Source organism: Dermacentor albipictus, chromosome 1 (genome assembly GCF_038994185.2).
Source record: "Dermacentor albipictus isolate Rhodes 1998 colony chromosome 1, USDA_Dalb.pri_finalv2, whole genome shotgun sequence".
Taxonomy (NCBI): Eukaryota; Metazoa; Arthropoda; class Arachnida; order Ixodida; family Ixodidae; genus Dermacentor; species Dermacentor albipictus.
Window position 1 is genome coordinate 430,046,710 of NC_091821.1, and position 22,499 is coordinate 430,069,208.

Sequence of the window (22,499 nt, forward strand, 5' to 3'; positions counted from 1 at the left end):
TTACTTTTTTGACAATTTAGGTTCTTCAATGGAGCGGCGCCTTTTCTCCTGGTTAAAGATGTTGACCTGTTAAAGAAAGTTCTAATCGAAGACTTCCAGGTGTTCCCTGATCGAGGGGTTCGTAGAATTTTGGTTTCATTCATTTATTTTGGAACGGTAACATTTCGTTTTACCGCGATTACACTAAGCGCTATCAAGCTTCACTGATTGAGTGATATTGCAAATGTGAAGGGAACGATTGTTTGATTGGTTTTACTTGGTATAAAATAAAGTGGCAGGGTAAGGTAACCATTACTTATATTAAAGAGCCGAGATGTCGTCCTGGCGAGCACTCCTTTCAGCTGTGTACTGTAGTGAAAGTGAATGAACGAACGTGTTCCTGGTTGCAGTTTTTGGTAGCCTTACAAGAGTTGCCGGCAATTGCTTCGCGCGAGCGCTCGCTATCAAACGTGACACGGTCTAAAATCCGTCACGATGCGTGTGGTAACGTAGCAGCACCCGGTAACACAAGGAAAGTTCACAGAGGGCGCCATAGATGGCGCACCATCCTTTCTACAATGATTCGCACGGCTCACAATTCATACTCTAACCGCATATACCGGAAGCACTTGAGGAGGAGCCAAAGAAGCCCGCTCCTAAGTATCAATTGACCCCTCGGAAACACAGTGTCACCTAGACAAGGCAACGCATGATGATTTGCGATAGGCACAAAGGAATACGGCTCTGACACTTATTCTGCTCACAGTATTTTTCGTTACTTGTGTATTGATGTTTACAGTATCAGACCATACCGTGTGTCCCAGCTAACGTTAGTCTAGCTGTTCAACTAAAAAGAGAGGTCTAAGGAGACATTTAGTTTCATCATCCAGCGTTAGCACCAATTCTCAAGAGAATTTAGGTCATTTTGCTGACTGGATTGGTCAGTGTTAGTAGTGACACGACGGTAAATAACACAATCATCGGCGCATAGACGTATTGTAGATGATATGTGTTGAGAGGTCGTTAATGTATATTAAAAAAGGAGTGGGCCGACGACGGATCCCTGTGGTACAACCAATGTTACTTTGGTAGTATCTGAACGGCCACTACCAAAGCAGGTGAACTGGAGGTGATCTGTCAAGAAGCCGATGATCCATGATAGGATTAGCAGGTCGAGGTAAAGGCATGAAAGTTTGGACACTAGTCGATGATGAGGGACGCGATCGAAAGCCTTTGAAAAATCTAAGCAACTTACGTCAGTCTGAAATGAAGAATCTAAGTTTAGGTGGAGATTTGGGGTGAATTCAAAAAGTTGTGTTTCGTATGATAAGCCCACACGAAAGCCATGTTGTTTGCCAAAGAAAAAAGAATTTCTGTCGAGGTGGCATGCTATATGGCAATATATGATATGTTCTAAAAGTTTACAGGTAATAAATGGAAGTGAGATCGGGCGATAATTGGATGGGTCGAAGCGCTTACGAGATTTAAAGACGGGCGTTAATTTGCTTAGTTTCCACTCTTTGGGCATAGTACCCTCGCTTATAGTCTGGGTAAAAATTATTTGAAATATCTGGCTATAAATGGCCTTAGTGGCTTTTAGTATCTTCACCGGTATGTTGACAGGTCCGGGGGAGGTAGATCTTTTAAAGTTTATTGATTAGGCTCGCGATACCTTCAGCAGTTACATCAATCGGAGGCATTTCAGTGCCGCAAAATCTAGGTAAAGCAGGAATGTTGATGGAAGATTCACAAGTGAAGAGGGAAGAGAAGTATCAATTTAAGACGTCAGAACGCTTTTCAACTGAAACATGAGACCCATCAGGACTAGTTATGGTAATGGCATGCGACTGATTTCTACTTCGTGCGGGTATTTTCAAAAATTTTTGCGGTTTTACACGGGTGATATTGAGAAGATCCTGGTGATAAAATTTTTTCTTAGAAAGCTTCAGAAGGCTGTTGTACTCGTGTAGGCAGGTGAAAAATTTCTTCCATTTCGGGGCACAGCCACAATTGTTTTGCCACTCTGAAAAGGCACTTTTTCTTTTGTGCTAGTTTTTTAGTTGGTTTGTGTACCAAGGCTTTCCCATGACACCACGAATGCAAACAAGGGGTACGTAATTATTTATTAAGCTGAGTAGCTTTTGCTTCTACAATAGCCAGTTTCCGTCAACAGACCTTCTAGAACCAGTTTCTTTTAAGTATTCAAGAAAAATGTCTAGTTCACTGTTAGTTTTGGAAAAGTCAGCTTTATTGTAGTCCCGTATTAATCGTATTGAACGCTGTTTGATTGGAACAAGGATATTCAAATTGAAAAGGACAATACTGTGATCACTCAGCCTACTGACACATGCTAATAACTGAATGTATTCGGGTTGAGAAGTGAGGACCAGGTCAAGGGTGTTTGAGCCACGTGTAGAAAAGTTTACTGTTTGTGTAAGGTTGAAGTTTAGGGCTAAATCAAGGAAATCTTTTGACTGGCGGGATGATGCTGTTAGATTGTCCCAGTTGATATCCTGAAAGTTAAAATCACCACAAATAATATAGCTAGCACGTGGAAATTGAGAGGTGCATTTAAAGTGACCGTGTTAAGTTCGCCGATAAAGGAAAGGTCATAATCGGGTGGGCGATAACAAGTTATGAGCATGTATGTGCATGTCGGCATGGATATGTGCACACAAAGAATTTCATGAGTACAATTGTTCGGGAGCTGGTAACAAGGAATGCTGTTTTTCGTGAAGACAAGAACGCCGCCACCCCTTCGTTCCTTGCTATCGCGTCTGAAAACAGTGTAGGGGGAATCTTCATGCAGTAGCTCAGTGCTATCTATGTCAGGGCTTAACCACGACTCAGTGAAAATGGCCATGTCTGTATTATTTTTGACGACAAGGGCTTCAACGGCATCTGTTTTTGACATGTAACTGCGACTACTAGCCAGTATACCAGACAGTATGTGATTGCGTGAGGCGTCAACAGGGTTTAGTATATAGTGGCTGGGAGGGAAAGGAGAGTGCTCGGTAAGCCTGCGGTGATGGCTAGGATTTAACTTCTAAAACTGAGTTGGATTGCACATCATAAAAAACTGCCTTTCATCCATCTGAAGCTTATCGAAGCGTATCTTGAAAGTGTAGGCGTTGTTTTGTTTCGCATAGGCGTACAACGTTTTCCTTGCAAGCCGGATGCGCGATGAAAATCTTCGCAGATAGAAATTGGCGAACCTTTAAGCTTTGGCCCGCAGACAGAATGTTACACTTATATTTGAACCGCGCAAGCTTCACTATAATTGGTCGGTGTTTACCGGCCTGGAAACGGCCAAGCCTGTGTGCGTGTTCTATGTCACATTTGGTGATGGTAATCGGAAGTTTATCTGCACACAGTGAAATAACACGAGACTCTGATTGCTTCCAAGTTTCATCGCGCGCATCCTCAACACCGGAAAAAAAATTGGCTGAAGACTTAGCTTGGTTAAGCCTGGAAGATTCCGAAAACAATACCCTTGGCTGCGCCTTGGTTCGGCTGATGGTGTGGACATGGTTGCCCTTTGTTAAACTTATGGCTATACATCATCCGACATAGCGCAAGGCAGCGCGCCGACCACTGCGAGGAGCAGAGCTGTAGCCCCATTTATCCTCCTAGCGTGACGTCACACCAGCGAGCGCCTTCTCTCGGTAGCATCGCAGCAGCGGCGGGCAAGGCTTCGCCTCCAGCATCGATGCCGCGAGCTGGGGCCCCGTCTCTCGGTCTGGCGTGACGTCACATGGTCACGTTACCCGCAGCTGTGTAAGGAGGCGCCGCGACCACCGATGGGCCGAAAGTGCGAGCAGTATTGCTTTCGCAATAAAAAGTACGCTGTCCCGGCGAAGGCGGTTTTCTGAGTCATCGCATTTCTGTACGAGGTTTTTTATTTGTGAAGTGAGTTTAATTATTTCATGGTTGTCACTGCATATAGGTATCGAGTGACTTGATTTATAAGCCTCTACAATTTTCGCAAGGGTGTCGACACGGGCGGATAGACGACACGAGCACATCATAATTGGATTTCCCCACTCTTTCTGCGCATGCGCGAGGAGCAGTGGTTGCGAGAGAGGAATGTGGGGGGTGGGGGACTTTCGGTCCTTGAAATTTCTCTTCGCCTAGGTACTACGGTGAAGAAAGTTGTTAGTTCCGTTCGTCCCTAGCCGAGCTGGCCGCACAATCTACAGAATACGTGGCCGGCAAGGCGAAGAAGCCATGTCCAAGGTGAGTTTGTTACTATCTTGTTGCGACGGTAGCATATTAAATTTCTTTAGTCACAGGGGGACACGTTTCTCGGATGACTTTAGTGGCAAAGCATTAAATCGCGCCGATGCACAGTTGAGTAGTGTCGTTGGGTAAGGTCAGCGTACCGCGCAATTAAGGAGATTCGCGAGAACGGAAACAGTTTATGAATTCGACTGCCGTGCTGATGCGAGTTTGTTGCCTTTATTTTTATTTTTTGTGGTGGTATCATATTAAATTCTGATAGTCGCAGGGGGATACGTTTGGACGTGAGGGGTTTTCTCGGATGACGTTAATGGCAAAGCATTACATCATGCCGATGCATTGTTCATTAGTGCACATGTCGTTGAGCATACCACACATTTCAGGGGAATCGCGGGAACGGAAACAGTTTATATGAATGCAACTGCCGTGCCGATGCAGTAGCTCTTAATGTAACTTAGCATACACACTTGGAGATTCGTGGGGATGGGACATTTTGTACTCTGTATGTGAAAGTACTAAAACTTGCGTCGCCATGCAATCTGAGCCGTAGATCGTTGGGAGAGCTGTACAGCCACACTGGCAATACACTACGCCCTCCGGATGAATACGGAACAAATGTACGCTAAAGAAAAAATGGTCGTCATGCTATTTCATAGCAGTAGACCCTTCTGGAAGCTATACAGTAACACTGATATTGGCTGCGTGGTTTGTGCAATCAGCCAGGTCTTTCAGATTCAGAAAGAACTGAAGACCAGAGGAAAATTTCTGAAACTACAAGACGGCAACCTGATTTGATAAATCATAGTTTGGATGCTTCCAGTAGAAGAACCTGCACCAAGGGAAACTAAGTTGCATTAAAAGTTGGACTTGAGAAAGTAAGTGCGTCAACACTACACCAACGATAAACGCAATTCCACTACATGGATGACTTGCCTTGTAAGAAAACATTGTTTTCACCTTTTGCTCTCCTGTTCGCCACATAAGCATTGCGGATTAAGACGAAGTCTCACTGTTAAGTGCAAGGCGTTTGTCACTGGCTGAGCACAAATTAATCTCTATCAATGTCGTATAATGAGCATTAAAAAGTTATCTTCGACTCCTACTTTGTGACTGATGAGCCGGCTGTGCTTACATAGGTGCGGATCGCTCTCCAGAGAGTCATCACTCAATTGCATTTTTTTTTACAGGAGCGAGGAGCGTGGACCCCTGCATAAATAGTGTTTTTTAGTGACTGCACATAGCTTACCAGGCTTTTTATCAATCTTTTAAATCACTCACACAGGCGTACGTTATCCTCTTCATTTAGCAAAGAGGGGAAAACATCGACAAAATGATGCAGCTCAAGTAGCTTGAACGTGTATGCGTTCTCTATCCGCAGTGACGGACAAGATGGCTCGAGTGTTGCATAATGCCGTTTGCCTAAAGCCAGCTTTGGCGCAAGCCACCAATGTCGCGCAATCAAGTATACGCAGTGTATTGCGGCGAAGTATACCAAGAGTGGAAAGCGGCCACTGTCACAGGATATAGTGTCATATATGTGCCCACCTACAGTCACGTCTACTGTCGCAGTACAAGCACGGAGACGCCGAACAAGTGTACTGGCAGGCCTTCAGAGCTATTTCGCTCGCAATTGTAGTGATCCGAGCCCTTGTTTCACCCAGCTAGACATCGTAACAGCCGGGATTAGTAATACGCGATCCTTCATTATTACCCTTGCGCACAAGCACCTAAGAATCGCTACGAATCTGCACCACCTAGCCAATAACAGTGTTACTCTACAGCTTTCACAAGGGTATGAAATTGCATGACGACCATTTTTCTTAAGCATACATTTGTATTCATCCGCAGGGCGTAGTGTTTTGCCAGTGTGGCTGTACAGCTCCCACAACGACTTACGGCTCAGATTGCATGGTGACGCAATTTTTGGTACTTTCACATACAGAGTACAAAGTGTTCCATTCCCACGAATCTCCAAGTGTGTTGTATGCTCAGTTACATTAAGAACTACTGCATTGGCACGTCAGTTGAATTCGTAAAATGTTTCCGTTCCCGCGATTCCCCTGAAGTGTGTGGTATGCTCAACGACACTAATGAACAATCCATCGGCATGACGTAATGTTTTGCCATTAAAGTCCGAGAAAACGCCTCACGTCTGAACGTATGCCCTTGTGACTATCAGAATTTAATATGCTACCGCCGCAAAAAAAAAAGCAACAAACTCGCATCGGCATGGCAGTCGAATTCATAAACTGTTTCCGTTCCCGCGAATCTCCTGAGTTAAGTGTGCGGTATGCTGACCTTGCTCAACGACACTAATGAACAATGCATCGGCATGATGTAATGCTTTGCCACTAAAGTCATCCGAGAAGACACCTCACTTCCAAACGTATACCCCTGCGACTAAAATTTGATATGCTACCGTCGCAGGTATATAGCAACAAACTCGCCTCGGATACGGCTTCTTCTCCTTGCCGGCCCCGCATTCTGTCGATTCTGTGCTGCTAGCTCGGCTAGGGACAAACGGAGCTAACAACTTTCTTCCTCGTAGTACCTAGGCAAAGTGAAATCTCAAGGACCAAAAGTCCCCACATTTCTCTCTCGTGACCACTGCTCCTCACGCATGCGCAAAAAGAGCGGAGAAATCCAATTATGATGTGCTCGTATAGACGACCGACCCGGTTTTCAATGGTGGCCTGTGCAGCACGAATTAGAGCGAGCTCAGACAGAACGGTGTTCTAAGAGGTTTCTAAACGAGATAGGGCGCTAGCAATGGATTCAAGAAAAACCGGAGAGGGAATGTCATTAACAGGTCCGGGGTTAAGTTCAATGTCCCCCGAAAGGGCTAGTAAAAGTAAAGTGAGGTGAACATTTACACATAATGAACGTAGCGAGTGGCACAAAATTTTTCGAGTTGCATCAAATACGTCAGAGGGGCACGACAGAGCGATAAACATTCGGTCACTAGAACGTACACATCTTGCACAAGGTAGGTAAGTAACCTGCGCAAACAAAGTCGGCGTCCTGACCACGCTCGGTGCGCTGCCGTGCCCCAAGTGGTTCCAAGGCGGAGGCTGCTTAAGTAGAAGTAGCGAGTCTCCCGCGCAGGAAGTTGCTCGCTGTGGCCAGGCCGAAAGCACGGTTTGGGCTAGAAGTGGCGGGCTTGAGGCTAAATTACTTTCTTCGTCCGAAGGCTCGCCACATCTCTGACCATGACTACAAGTTGGGTACAGCTTGAAGCAGGTTGGTGACTGTTTTTTCGGGCGCTTCCCAAAATCTCTTGAACGTCACTCGAGACGGTGCACCTCCGAGGATGGTTACGGAAGACGTCGTTGCAGCTTCCCGACCTCGCGATGGAAGGCCAAAATGAGCTCGTTGCCATAGGGGTTCCGTGCTCTGCACTGCCATTTTTCGAAATTATCTCAGGCTTCCTCTGTGGGTTGCATTGTTGGTCAAGTGCAGCTACATTGTTAGGTCTGTACATTCTGATGATCACTGGCTTACGAGCGGCTTTTAGCCCTTACCACAGTTGTTAGTTTATTTTTTACAGCGAAGCTCTTTATGGCTAGGTTCTGGCGGAACTCGTCTCCGTGGACATGGACCAACAATTTTTCATGTGGGCCGATCCCGACGATAGTACAATGCCGGGCCGACCCGCGGCGCAGGTGAAGCAGGCGATAAAGGCCGGGGAATATGGAGTGTTTCTATGGCGGCAAGTCTGCAATATTCACCCGACGGCGCGCAGTAGACGGCCCGCATCGAGAAAAACGCCCGCCGTGGCCACGGATCAGGACCCGCCAGACGTTTGACGCGCGCCGTCGGACGCTGCCGGAAGCGGCCAGCAAGGACAGCCAGCCATGGCTTACTGGCCAACACCTACGTCACTTCCGTCTTCCTCACTGGCACATGTTTTCCGTGCGCACGCTTCTGGTTTGCGGGTATGGCACTTTGTGTTAGCGACATGACCATGCCTTCAAAGGCAGCTCAGGTGGAATTTAACGATAATCTTATCTGCGTGGTACAGAAGTGTCCCATATTGTGGGATAGTGAAAGGGTCGATTATAAAGATCATAAAGACGAAGACACGTCTGTACGTCAATCTTTTCAATTAATAATAATATATGGGGTTTTATGTGCCAAAACCACTTTCTGATTATGAGGCACGCCGTAGTGGGGGACTCCGGAAATTTTGACCACCTGGGGTTCTTTAACGCGCACCTAAATCTAAGTACACGGGTGTTATCGCATTTCGCCCCCATCGAAATGCGGCCGCCGTGACCGGGATTCGATCCCGCGACCTCGCGCTCAGCAGCCTAACACCATAGCCACTGAGCTACCACGGCGGGTCTTTTCAATTACGCACAGCCTCGCCATACCGCCTATTTCCAATGCAATCTCTGCGCAAAATAGGCACAAGATATACTGATACATTATTAAGAGCAACTGAAGGAGCTTTAGACAAGGTTTTAAGGTTTTTCGTTTGTATTTTGTTGTAATAGAGAGCAAAGGTCTATAAACTTTATTTGTGCATTTCAGGTTGACTAAAGCAGTTTTGCCTTTTCTGGCCCCACTGAGGTGGCACCCGTAGCTAATTCGCTCCAAGTATCCCCAGCCAGCGGAAATTGGGCGTCACGCCGCCGCGGCGTTTCCTGCTGTGCGAAATTCGTCTAGAAAAACGTTCCATGTATCCCGGCCTTGGCCCACATACACAGCTCAGCTGGTCATCCTTATTCACAGAGTGGAAGGGCGCTGAGTTTTGCTGTGATTACTTCGCACTTCCGATTCGTGTAAAACGTCGCGTGGTTTCTGGCGAATAAGCAGTTGGTAGTTCAATCCCGCATATGCAGTTTTTGTCTCACATCGTGCTCGTCTGCTTAGGGCCGTACCTTTTGGCCGCACCTTTTGGCCATTTTGTTCGGCATGCCCACAACAGAGAAAATTTTGTGAAAACTGCAGGAATGTTTAGAGCGCAGCGCTTACGGGCCCTTTCCTGTGTTGAGCAACGGCGTGCCGTACCGTCCCTCTGTGTAACCGAGCGAACTCGGAGCGCGGCGCGGGATGAAAGATGGTGATGAGAGTGAAAAAAGCGGGTGGAGGAAAGTGGAGGAGAAGGGTGCAGTGGAAGTATCGGGGGTTCCAGCAAGTACGGACGCGAGCACGCGTACTAAAATGAACGGAGAGGACTACGCTGCATAACGCCACTGGACAATTGCCGTTCCTTTTACTTGTGCTCGCGTCCGTAGTTGGTGGAACCCGCGATGCGTTCGCCATGCCACCAAGTGACCTCACAGTTGAAGAAAAATTCGTCCTGCTCCGCGACTCGAACCCGGGACCACCGTCTTTCCGGGGCAGCCGCTCTACCATCTGAGCTAACCAGGCGGCTAGCAGATGGCAGGCCGAACTCGAATTTGTGGACAACACGAAGCAAAGGCAAGAGTTTGACATAATGGTTCTGCGGAAACCCGCAAGATGGAGAAAAGTAATTAATTAAGGGAAAATAAAACATTCAGCTACTCGTAGCAATTGCTATAAAGTTACAATTGTTACGTGTTATCTACGGAGAGTTCAACGGCAAGAATTTTTCAAATTGGCACAAATATTCGACTTCGCCCTGCCATCTGCTAGCCGGCTAGTAAGCTCTGGTAAGCTCTTCAACTCTGAGGATTTTCTTTCGAGGAACCCATACGGGTTTCTATTGCAGCAATTGCTACGACAGGGTGGATGTCTGATTTTCCCTTCTTTTAACCTACACGTTTAGGCGATCCCGGGCGTTTTAGGGATAACTGTAATTTCCTTGCTCCGCAATATTTCCACATGTGGTCCTGTCAGAGGATGTAGGTGAAAAGGGTCGTCGAGTCGTTCCCATCACGCAAAGCCTGAAGTCTATATCAGGTTTCCAAGTCAGTTTGGTCCAATATTAAAACAAAAGCAAGAGCTCTAGAGAAATTGTACCGACTGCATAGTAGCGGCCGTCGTATGTACTTAGAGCCAGTATTTATTTCATCACGCAGTATTAATTGCTTTTAGTTAGTGATGGCTTTAGTTATTGCTTGAATGGAAAACATGTCCATTACGATGTGGTAAGGCACCTTAAATAACCTCAAAATCAAACCTTTATTTCGTGCTAAAGTGTGCCTGGTTGTTCTTCTTCTTAAAAAAAAGAAGCCCGCGAAGTATGCGACATATGACATAGATCCGCGCTCGCACGCAGCTAATAAAGCGCCTCCAAGCAGCTTTTGAGAGATACACGGCTGAATTCGTTTATCACCGCATCATGCAAGGCTTCGTCATGTAGGATATGGCTCAAGAGGTTACGCGACCTAACTAGCATGGTGCGATAAGCGTGAGCATCTGTAGACGCAAGAATGTTGGGCTTGGTCATGATACACTCGGAATAGCTTTAACCTTCGCGTATAATAAAACAAAGCTACAAAATGAATCCAACCAAAGTTTAAAAAAACTGTGCAACAGAGTACGAAAAAAGAAAGAAGGTAGCTCTGGGAAGAACTGAAAAGATCTACTCAGGTGTTGATTTCAATAAAGAATAAACCAAAAGCACGCAAGGAGTCTCAACAGCCCAGAAAGGAACATTTAAAAGTGAAACTGTTTAGCCATTTACCCTTTCCGCATTTTGGATGTTTCGCGATTTTGTTTTTCCAAGGAAAAACCAACGAGGCAAAGCTGAGCACGAAACAAATGCTTGTCAAGGAGGTTATTTTAGGTGCCTTATAACTTTATATTTGGTATGTTTGCGATTCAAGCAATAATAAAAATTTCACTAATTAAAAGTGATGAATTGATTAATACTTCGTCATGAAAAAAATACTAACTGTAAGTACACACGACTATGGCTACTATGCAGTCGGTACGATTTCTCTGGAGCCCTTGGGTTTTCTTAAAACCTTGGTCAAAACTAACTGAGACACCCGGTATAGCCCGACCAAGAGCTTTATTCGCATATATAGGATGGGAGGCTCAAGTGTGCAGGGTGGGGTGTTGATTGGCGAGTTGGCTTTGACGTGCGCTCGTGAAGCAGCCGTCGACGCAGTATTGCGCATTTCGCCGGCATAACCACCTCCTGCCCGACTGCCAAAGCGCACGATTCGCATAGAGAAACTAGCCATACGTACCACACGAAGCAGGCCGCTCTTTCGTGTAAATGGTCTACTTACAATGCATAATGGCACGTGCTAGTTGCTTAATACTTGCCGATTGCACAAGCATACGCTTTCAACGGAACAAACGTCAGTAGACACAAGGCAAGCGCTAAGGCTATCAGACTTTTATTGATTTTGTATCCTTTCCTTTGTGCCAAATAATGTTAGTGCTCCAGGACACTGCACTTGCAATGCAGTACTGGTCAATATTTCCAGTAGATCGTTTTTTTTTTGTTGCAGAGAGCAGTTACTGCATGAAAAAAAAAGCACCGCTAAATTAAAGCATCTGTGCCTGTTCACAGAACATAATGGGCGTCTTGCCTGCACCCGTAAATCCGGAAGCGCTGGTGTTCGTGGCACCCGCCCACCGCTGGAAGTCCCTGAGAGGAGCAATCAGTCCAGCATTCACGACGAGCAAGCTGACGCAGGTACGTGTCTTAACAATGACAATTTCCGCGCTCCTGTGTTTTTCTTTAAAGCAAAGCTTTACTTTGTGAACCCTGCCGTGTTTCGTGACCGTGAGCGCTGCGGCCTGGCTATTCCCTGGCCGAATGGGTGAACCCATCACACCTGAGCACGCATCGCTTGGTTCCTTGCCTCACCACCAGATGGCACTCGCCTCCGCCCATCCGAAGGAAGCTCACGAGCAAATATGCGACCGGTATAATAAGTAGCATGTCAACAAAGGACGTCAAACGAGAAGTCACAGAGGCTGAGGCAATGTTAGGTGTGGTGGGAATGGAAAAGAAACCTGTGATGAATAACCATTTATGAGGAAAAAACGAAACCAGGAAAGCAACAACTTATGGTAAATCAAATAAAACTGTATTTTTTGAGGCGACATCAGGATACCTTTATAAAGCGAGGTACACGTAGGAAGCAAAAGCACGTTCTTGCTTCGGTAAAGCTAAGGAAACGACGCAAGATGATATTTACACGTGTACTTGTCTTCATCGGGCGACACGTTTCACCGCCTAACAAATGTTATCGCACAGCGCAGGACGCGCTTGCATGTGTGGGAAGTTACTGGAATGTTATCGATGTTTCCATCCACTGTCTGTGACCGAACCTTGTGTAATCTGATTGCATGTGTGCGCGACGCGAATAATGTAGAACTTTGTGAAAGGCGTGCGGGTCCCAGCGATTACTCTGGCACATTCGACGACTGATGTATAAAAGCCGATGCGCTTGACACGCTGATCTAATTTTATGATCACCGACTCTGTACGCCGCTGTCACCGTTCTTTGAGTGTAGCCTGTTTTTGAGGGCACAAGTTCGCCCAATAAAACGCTAGTTTCGTCTTTCTCAGTTTGGCTGCTTTCTTCACAATATAAGCATTCGAATGTATCTGCCCAGCTGTCAGTTTAGGCTCCTCTGACCGCCTTAAAGCCCTTGGATTCAGCGATAGCTGGGAGAAAGTAAACATTTCCGCAGTAGAGATTAGTAAGCCGCGATTGGAAATTCAGTGGCAGAAAAGTAGCGAGACCATAAACAATGGAGGCGTACAAAAACAAAGTTCCTTTTAGTGGTTCATGAAGTTTGATGCTGGAAATTCTTTTAGTTTTTTCTTTGTATATATAAAGATAAGTAGGTCATTAGGCAAACTCATAACAAGTTCTTGGTGGCGCAAATGCCCTATCTGAAAGAGGACGATCATAAATAGCATTCATCCAACCGCGGCCGTATGGGTAATTAATGAAAAAGAACCAGAAAGCTAGCCTGCACTCATGCGTGGCTGTACGGTAATGAGGAAGTAAACGTTGCCTCTCAAACCATGAAAAAAAAAACCATGTAAACCATGTCAATGCTGCCTCTGAAAGAATGCGTTCAAGGCGTCCGTCGTAGTTGGTAGTACTGTCTAGGAGGCTCGATATAATTTGCGTGTACCCGCGCGCTTGTGTGCGTGTGCATGTGTGTGTGTGTACGCATTTCTTTGCGCGCCTGTGTGTATGCGATCGTGTACTTGTGTTTCGACTCTGTATGCACTCACAGATTCGAACTCGTTGAATCTGTAGCATTTGTCTTAATTGCGAAGCATTCATTGCCCCATTCTACAAGAAAGGGGCTGGCAGATGGAATGGCACACTGTGGTATAAACTTTTTTAAAACAGGGTTGAAGTGCCTCAGACAGGCTGGCCAACGTTTCGATAGGTGGACCTATCTTCGTCAAAGGCGGCCTCGTCATCCTCGGCGTGTTAGTTTTAAAGGGTTAGTGCAGTGACGTCACGTGCGGGTGTTGTTGCTGGCGGCTGGTTTTAAAGAGAGAGATTACAAGAGGGAACAGGCGCTGTCGTCCGACGTCTGTGAGCCTCATTCTCAAGACGAAGGGACAAGAGCGTGAGAGTGGGCACGCGGGGAGGAAAGAAAAGAAATAGAAGCAGAAAAAAAGGGGGAAAAAAAAGCAGGGGGGTGCCAGGGCCGTACCAAGACACAACAAAGGGGGGGGAGTGAAAGAAAAAGAAAGAGAAAAATGAAATCTTTAAGAAATATGGGGGCTTGGGAGCGTGTTGGGGATGCGAACGGTTAGGAGGTAATCCGGGGGAGTCGTTGGCGGCATGTTTTTGAGGCATTAGAACGGCCGGTCAAGCGATAGGTCGAGTAATTTTGAAATAGTTAAGGTGGCGACGGGGAGTCTGCGGTGCAATGTGTGGGGTGAATGAAAGGCAGCGGCATGGTCTTTCAAGGGGCACTGCCCCACGCGCTTAACGTAGGTGTCGTTACGGCGGCATCCAGAAGGCGATGGTTGAGGCGCCGAAAAAGGCATATTGACTTCGGAATGTGTTGTCGAGGGGGTTTCAAAAAAAAAAAGGACTAAAAAAGGGGTAAGGGGGAAGGGGGGGCGAAATCGGTATAGCAAACAGGAGGGCGACGCGTGCAGAAGCGGGCGCGGGCAAGTGTACATGGAAGAAGGGGATCGTACACTTGGTATAGACGTAAAATCCTGAAAGAGTACATTAAATTGAGTAGTAAGCAGGAATTTTTTTTTTCTTTCTCTTTTTCTCCTCTTCCTCTCTCCCCCTCTCCCCCCCTTTTTTTCCTCCGAAATGAAAGAGTAGGTGAGGTTAAGAATTAAAGTTGGCTGGTGGCCTAATGTGTTTTGTGTATTGGTTGATGATATGAGAGTTTCAGATTTAAGTTACAGCTTTTAAAGATTCTAAGTTGCCGCGTGCCAAATTAATTCCTGTCGGCTGTAGGCAATTAAACTTGTGTATGAGGTATGATTCCGTGTACTTCCTTTCGCGAGGGGAACGGAAATTTGTTTGTAGTATATAGAGCCTTGCTTTGTCAAACATATGTCCATGTTCATTAAAGTGGCTGGCTACTGCTTTGGGTAAATTGTGTTTTGTGTCCGCGCGGTGACCATTCAGTCTTGTATTGATTTGTTGTCCGGTCTCACCTATGTATTGTTTGCTACAAGCGGCGCATTCTAGACAGTAGACTACATTGCTTGATGTGCAGGTGAAAGCCGAAGTTACTTTGTGTGTGTAATTCGACGCTGTACTTTTTACTGTAGTAGTGGATTGAATGTGTTTGCATGTAGAGCACCTGGGGCGACCACAGGGATTGGTTCCCAACTTCTTCTTTTTCTGTAGTTTGGCGTGCACAAGAACATCTTTAAAATTAGTGTTGCGTCTGTAGGCTACTCTGGGAGGGTCGGGAAAAATCTTCTTAAGTTTCTGGTTGCTGGTGAGAATCGGGTAGTATTTACTTAGGATGTTATTCACGTTTGGGAGTGCGTTTGAGAATTTAGTAGTAAGAAGAGGCGTTGTTGTTCTTGTGATCTTCGGGCGGGGCTTGAGGACCTCGGCTCGATCAAGTTTGGTTGCAGCGATGTAAGCTGTTTGAAGGTCACTGTTTGGGTGGTTCCTGTTTGATAGCGTTTCTTTAAGGTGACCGAGTCTATCTATGTAGTCTTGGTTTTCAACGCAAATGCGACGTAGTCGTGTGGCTTGGCCTTTAAAGATGCCTTGTTTGCAATGTCTGGGATGGTGGCTGGTATATTCTAGGTACTGTTGTTTGTCGAAAGGTTTCCTATACAGCGTTGTCTTTAGTTCACCATTGTCAATGTATATTGTTGTGTCCAGAAAGTTTATGCGCTCAGTTGAGGATTCTGATGTGAATTTTATTGTTGGGTGAACAGAATTTAGAAAGGATACATATTTATCTAGACTGTCTTGGCCCTGTCCCCAGATTATGAGTATGTCGTCTATGTATCGTAGGTATGTGTGGGGCTTGGTAGTGCAGCGCGATAGGAAATCTGTTTCTAGAATCCCCATAAATATGTTCGCGTAGGTTGGTGCAAAAGGCGTACCCATGCTTGTACCATGTATCTGTAGGTAGTGACTCTCTTCAAATTCGAAGTAGTTATGTGTGAGAACTAATTCAAGGAGAGACAGGTAAACTTCAGTAGAGTGTTGTGCACTGTGTTTAGACAGCGTTTGTTTTATCGAAGATAAACCATCAGGGATTGGAATGTTGGTGTACAGCGCCGTGACGTCTAGTGTTGCGAGAATTGTGTTGTGGGGTAGTGTGCCTTTAGTATTAATGTCTTCTATAATTCTCAGCAGGTGGGGCGTATCTTGTACAAATAACGGAAGTGTTTTCGGCAAGTTACCAAGGTAGTGGTTAAGGAATGTGGAGATGTTCTCTGTCGGGGTGTTGTTGTTTGATACTATCGGACGGCCTGGGATAATAGCAGTGTATAGCTCAGCGGATGGAATTTTATGAATTTTCGGAAGGAGGTAAAAACGTCCGGCAGTTTTGTTGCTTGGTTTAAGAAATTTGTATTCTGATGGTGTTATCAATTCATCAGCCAAAAGTGATTTCAGCCTGTTGGTAATTGTCACTGTATAGGACAATGTCGGATCGTTATCTAGTTTGCGGTAATGTTCTGGGTTGTTTAGTTGTCTGTAAGCCTCGTGCTTGTATTTTTCTATTGGCCAAATAACTATACTTCCACCCTTATCTGCTTCCTTAATAACAATGTCATTCCGGCAGCTCAGATTTGAAATGATATGACTCTCCGACGCAGTTATGTTTTTAGGTCGCTTAGATGTCTTGGATTGGCTTATAATTTCTTTAGTGATAGTTTTAAGGTATATGTCAAGTTCTATGGCTTGTTCTGGTTCGGGAGTCCAAGTGGATTGGGCTCTAAGTGGTGTCGTCCCGGTGTCTGGTGTGTCTGCAAAAAAGTGTCGGATACGCATTCGTCGGGAGAATTCTGAGAGGTCCTTGTGAAGTTCGAATTCATTTATTGTGTTGTTCGTGGGGCAAAAGTTTAAGCCCTTGCTGAGTACGGCTATTTCTTTTTGACTTAATGTTTTAGAAATGTCTATAACATTGGAGCGGTTTAGTTCTGTGGAAATTTCCTTTCTGTCTGGTCCTTCTAAGCTCGAGGTCCCTCTTGTCTGGGTGTGGTGGCTGTTTGGCTGGAAGGTTGTTTTTTGATTAAAATTTGCTTTTTTCCTTTGTTTTTGAACCACTTTTCTAGATTGTTTTTCGCCATAATGTTCTAAATCTCTCTTCTCATCTGGTGTCAGGGTTATGTTCCTAAATCTGTGGTTAAAAGTTTCGATTTGCTCTTCGCAGTGTTCTTTGAGGATATTCAAAAGTGAAAGTGAGGCATTATGTAATGTTGTTTGCCAGTTTGCGCGATGGTGTGGTGGGAGTGTTCCTAGAGCTGGTACAGCCTTGAGTGTTAGGCCTTTAGGAATTATATTTTTCTCGGTGCAGCTTGTGTAGGTTTTCAGATGGAAGGTGTAGCTCACATGTTTTTTGGTAAGTTTTCTAGCCTGTCCTTTGTCCTATACAGTGACAATTACCAACAGGCTGAAATCACTTTTGGCTGATGAATTGATAGCACCATCAGAATACAAATTTCTTAAACCAAGCAGCAAAACTGCCGGACGTTTTTACCTCCTTCCGAAAATTCATAAAATTCCATCCGCTGAGCTATACACTGCTATTATCCCAGGCCGTCCGATAGTATCAAACAACAACACCCCGACAGTGAACATCTCCACATTCCTTAACCACTACCTTGGTAACTTGCCGAAAACACTTCCGTCATTTGTACAAGATACGCCCCACCTGCTGAGAATTATAGAAGACATTAATACTAAAGGCACACTACCCCACAACACAATTCTCGCAACACTAGACGTCACGGCGCTGTACACCAACATTCCAATCCCTGATGGTTTATCTTCGATAAAACAAACGCTGTCTAAATACAGTGCACAACACTCTACTGAAGTTTACCTGTCTCTCCTTGAATTAGTTCTCACACATAACTACTTCGAATTTGAAGAGAGTCACTACCTACAGATACATGGTACAAGCATGGGTACGCCTTTTGCACCAACCTACGCGAACATATTTATGGGGATTCTAGAAACAGATTTCCTATCGCGCTGCACTACCAAGCCCCACACATACCTACGATACATAGACGACATACTCATAATCTGGGGACAGGGCCAAGACAGTCTAGATAAATATGTATCCTTTCTAAATTCTGTTCACCCAACAATAAAATTCACATCAGAATCCTCAACTGAGCGCATAAACTTTCTGGACACAACAATATACATTGACAATGGTGAACTAAAGACAACGCTGTATAGGAAACCTTTCGACAAACAACAGTACCTAGAATATACCAGCCACCATCCCAGACATTGCAAACAAGGCATCTTTAAAGGCCAAGCCACACGACTACGTCGCATTTGCGTTGAAAACCAAGACTACATAGATAGACTCGATCACCTTAAAGAAACGCTATCAAACAGGAACCACCCAAACAGTGACCTTCAAACAGCTTACATCGCTGCAACCAAACTTGATCGAGCCGAGGTCCTCAAGCCCCGCCCGAAGATCACAAGAACAACAACGCCTCTTCTTACTACTAAATTCTCAAACGCACTCCCAAACGTGAATAACATCCTAAGTAAATACTACCCGATTCTCACCAGCAACCAGAAACTTAAGAAGATTTTTCCCGACCCTCCCAGAGTAGCCTACAGACGCAACACTAATTTTAAAGATGTTCTTGTGCACGCCAAACTACAGAAAAAGAAGAAGTTGGGAACCAATCCCTGTGGTCGCCCCAGGTGCTCTACATGCAAACACATTCAATCCACTACTACAGTAAAAAGTACAGCGTCGAATTACACACACAAAGTAACTTCGGCTTTCACCTGCACATCAAGCAATGTAGTCTACTGTCTAGAATGCGCCGCTTGTAGCAAACAATACATAGGTGAGACCGGACAACAAATCAATACAAGACTGAATGGTCACCGCGCGGACACAAAACACAATTTACCCAAAGCAGTAGCCAGCCACTTTAATGAACATGGACATATGTTTGACAAAGCAAGGCTCTATATACTACAAACAAATTTCCGTTCCCCTCGCGAAAGGAAGTACACGGAATCATACCTCATACACAAGTTTAATTGCCTACAGCCGACAGGAATTAATTTGGCACGCGGCAACTTAGAATCTTTAAAAGCTGTAACTTAAATCTGAAACTCTCATATCATCAACCAATACACAAAACACATTAGGCCACCAGCCAACTTTAATTCTTAACCTCACCTACTCTTTCATTTCGGAGGAAAAAAAGGGGGGGAGAGGGGGAGAGAGGAAGAGGAGAAAAAGAGAAAGAAAAAAAAATTCCTGCTTACTACTCAATTTAATGTACTCTTTCAGGATTTTACGTCTATACCAAGTGTACGATCCCCTTCTTCCATGTACACTTGCCCGCGCCCGCTTCTGCACGCGTCGCCCTCCTGTTTGCTATACCGATTTCGCCCCCCCTTCCCCCTTACCCCTTTTTTAGTCCTTTTTTTTTTGAAACCCCCTCGACAACACATTCTGAAGTCAATATGCCTTTTTCGGCGCCTCAACCATCGCCTTCTGGATGCCGCCGTAACGACACCTACGTTAAGCGCGTGGGGCAGTGCCCCTTGAAAGACCATGCCGCTGCCTTTCATTCACCCCACACATTGCACCGCAGACTCCCCGTCGCCACCTTAACTATTTCAAAATTACTCGACCTATCGCTTGACCGGCCGTTCTAATGCCTCAAAAACATGCCGCCAACGACTCCCCCGGATTACCTCCTAACCGTTCGCATCCCCAACACGCTCCCAAGCCCCCATATTTCTTAAAGATTTCATTTTTCTCTTTCTTTTTCTTTCACTCCCCCCCCCCTTTGTTGTGTCTTGGTACGGCCCTGGCACCCCCCTGCTTTTTTTCCCCCTTTTTTTCTGCTTCTATTTCTTTTCTTTCCTCCCCGCGTGCCCACTCTCACGCTCTTGTCCCTTCGTCTTGAGAATGAGGCTCACAGACGTCGGACGACAGCGCCTGTTCCCTCTTGTAATCTCTCTCTTTAAAACCAGCCGCCAGCAACAACACCCGCACGTGACGTCACTGCACTAACCCTTTAAAACTAACACGCCGAGGATGACGAGGCCGCCTTTGACGAAGATAGGTCCACCTATCGAAACGTTGGCCAGCCTGTCTGAGGCACTTCAACCCTGTTTTTAAAAAAGTTTATACCACATTGCCCCATTCTAGGCACTTTGTAGTAGCTAGGTTCCTGTATCGCCACCGTTCGGGCGTCTTCAATAAAGGGAAATGTGTGACCGACGCTTGGATCGAATCTCCGCCTTAGTGCATGGTGTTAGGATTGGGGGGTCAATCCCATCGCTCGTAATCAGTTGTCAAGATTGTAGAAAGGCATGAATTAGAAGGTAGCTGGCCCATGCCGTCGTCTAACTTATCCCCGCTGAGGACGTTGTTGAAGGGAAGGACTGTTTCTCATGGAGAACGAGGAATATGGGTTTATTTACAGTATCTAGATAAAGATGTCGCAGTTCATCGGTCTAGCATAACTGCGAGGGAAAGTGCACTGAGCAGCCGCACAACCGTGGTGTATAAACACTCGGTACTCCCTCGATCACAAGGTGAGAGAAACGTTCGACCAGTCATGGTAAACGAGTCGCCTCTCTGCGGGCGGGACACACACACTCTCACACACACTTCTTTGCGCGAGGTTCACGGTCCCCAACTGAGGCCAGACGGGCTTCGTAGAACTCGGGGCTTACATCAGGAGAGGTGCCTTTTATTCCCCGAGCTGACCCCCGCAGCGCAGCCGGTTGCCCATTGTCTTGCGTCTTGAACGGCGCATGGGAAGGGCTTCGAACTACGTTCCTCGAGGACTCCCCTGCTCGCGGCAGACCGTGTAGGTGGTGTCGTGTTCCGGCCAAAGCCTGCTTCGTCGAACTCATCTTGGCTCCAGCGACGGAGAGTCGAGGACGCGAGCATTGTTCTAAACACACAGTCGGCTTAGTGACGCCGTGGCTAGAGGTTTGCAGTGGCGTTCTAGGAAAGTTGACGCCGCTGTCGCAACTGGCTGGTAAAATTTGCACCTCTGCTGGGCCGTTCTTAACAACGGCAGCCCGGGGGGGGGGGGGGCGGAGCCTACTGGAACGCTGGCCTAATGGTTAGAACATGGGGCCACGGTTTGGGTATATGCCACAATTGCACGCATAATTCTCCCATGTCAGAGCCGACTAGCTCGTTGGGGAATATCGACACGTGCATCAGGTGCTTGTTACTGTTGTGGTGAAGAGGAAGACGAAGAAGGCGCTCTTGTTGCGGCTGTGCGCGTGATCAGCGTTTGTCGACTGCCAGCGCTACCAGACTGTGCCCAGTGCCTCTTAATAAATCGCCTTATTACATTTGGTGGAAGGTGCTCCACTCCCCGACCTCGCCCTGGAACTTCGCAGCCGAACTTTAACATCTGCTCCAGCCGCTACTATGACCGACGCTCCCAACAATCCACTCGGCGCATCTGCCGCTCCTGTCATGTGCGGCGCCATGCAACGGCAGCGGGACCCTCCTGTTTTTAGCGGATCAGGTGAGACTGACGTAGAAGACTGGCTCTCTACCTACGAGCGCGTCAGTGAACACAACAAGTGGGATGACCCGACGAAGCTCCGTAGCGTCATCTTCTATCTTGCTGACGTTGCGAACCTCTGGTTCCACAATCACGAACGGGAACTGCAAACCTGGTCCGCTTTCAAAACTGCATTCGCGGAAGTCTTCGGTCGCCCAGCCTTGCGAAAACTCCGTGCAGAACAACGCCTCCGCCAGCGCGCTCAACAGCCCGGCGAGACTTATACAAGTTACATAGAGGATGTCATCGATATTTGCGCCCGCGTCGATTCCACCATGACTGAAGAGGACAAGGTGAAGCACATCCTCAAGGGCATCGAGGACGACGCATTTCAAATGCTCCTGGCGCGGAACCCTACTTCTGTGGCAGCTGTCGTCACTCTTTGCCAGAGCTTCGATGAGCTGCGTCGACAAAGGGTCCTTGCGCGCAGCGCTCTCGCACCTGGCGACTCTCTCTCGGGCCTCACACTTCGCTCGAACACCACGCCAGCAGCATCGCTCTCTCTTGAGATTAAGGATTTCATTCGTGAGGAGGTGGCACGCCAATTGTCTATGCTGCCTCTCAATGATGGACCTCCCCAGCCTGACACATCTCTGGCTGCTCCCATTAGGCGGGCCATTCGCGAGGAACTTGCTGGGTCTTTACCTTTCGCCCACCCCTGCCCTCCCGTGGCTGCACCTCTGACCTATGCCGAAGTCGCCGCGCGACCTGCGCCGCCGACGTTCTCGTTTCCGGCGCCAATGCGACTTCAAGCTGCACCTCCTCCCGCGTCGCCTCCCGTTCCATCTCGACGCCCAGTTCAGACCCCTTGGCGCACACGCAACCGACCCATATGCTTCGCTTGCGGTGTCGCCGGCCACGTTGCGCGCTTCTGCCATCGTCGCATGCCACCTGGTAACGCTACTATCGCACCGCCTGGATATGCCTATTCCCATGACACCACCGGGCATGCGGCTCTTCCCGACCACGAGTTTTCGCCGCCTCCTCGACGCCCTGTCGGCACCCATCGTTCGCCATCACCACGTCGTCGCTCACTTTCCCCCTTACGTCGCCGCCAGTCACCTAGCGAGGGAAACTAGTTGCTGCAGTTCCGCAGGCACGAACTGCCAGCTTCGCGACTTCTACAAGGCCTGCACAGTCGCCACGCAATTTATTG

The 22,499-nt window shown here is 46.9% G+C and overlaps 1 protein-coding gene across 1 annotated transcript in view; it reads left to right on the forward strand.

Annotated features, from left to right (window-relative positions):
- The window catches only part of LOC135907460 (cytochrome P450 3A24-like), an 88,634-nt gene that overhangs the window by 9,516 nt on the left and 56,619 nt on the right, over positions 1 to 22,499 (forward strand). Inside the window, exons 2-3 of the mRNA XM_070536875.1 lie at positions 21 to 117; positions 11,675 to 11,800. Coding sequence (XP_070392976.1) covers positions 11,681 to 11,800 — 120 coding nt within the window. The 5' untranslated portion in view covers positions 21 to 117; positions 11,675 to 11,680. The remainder of the gene's footprint in view (positions 1 to 20; positions 118 to 11,674; positions 11,801 to 22,499) is intronic.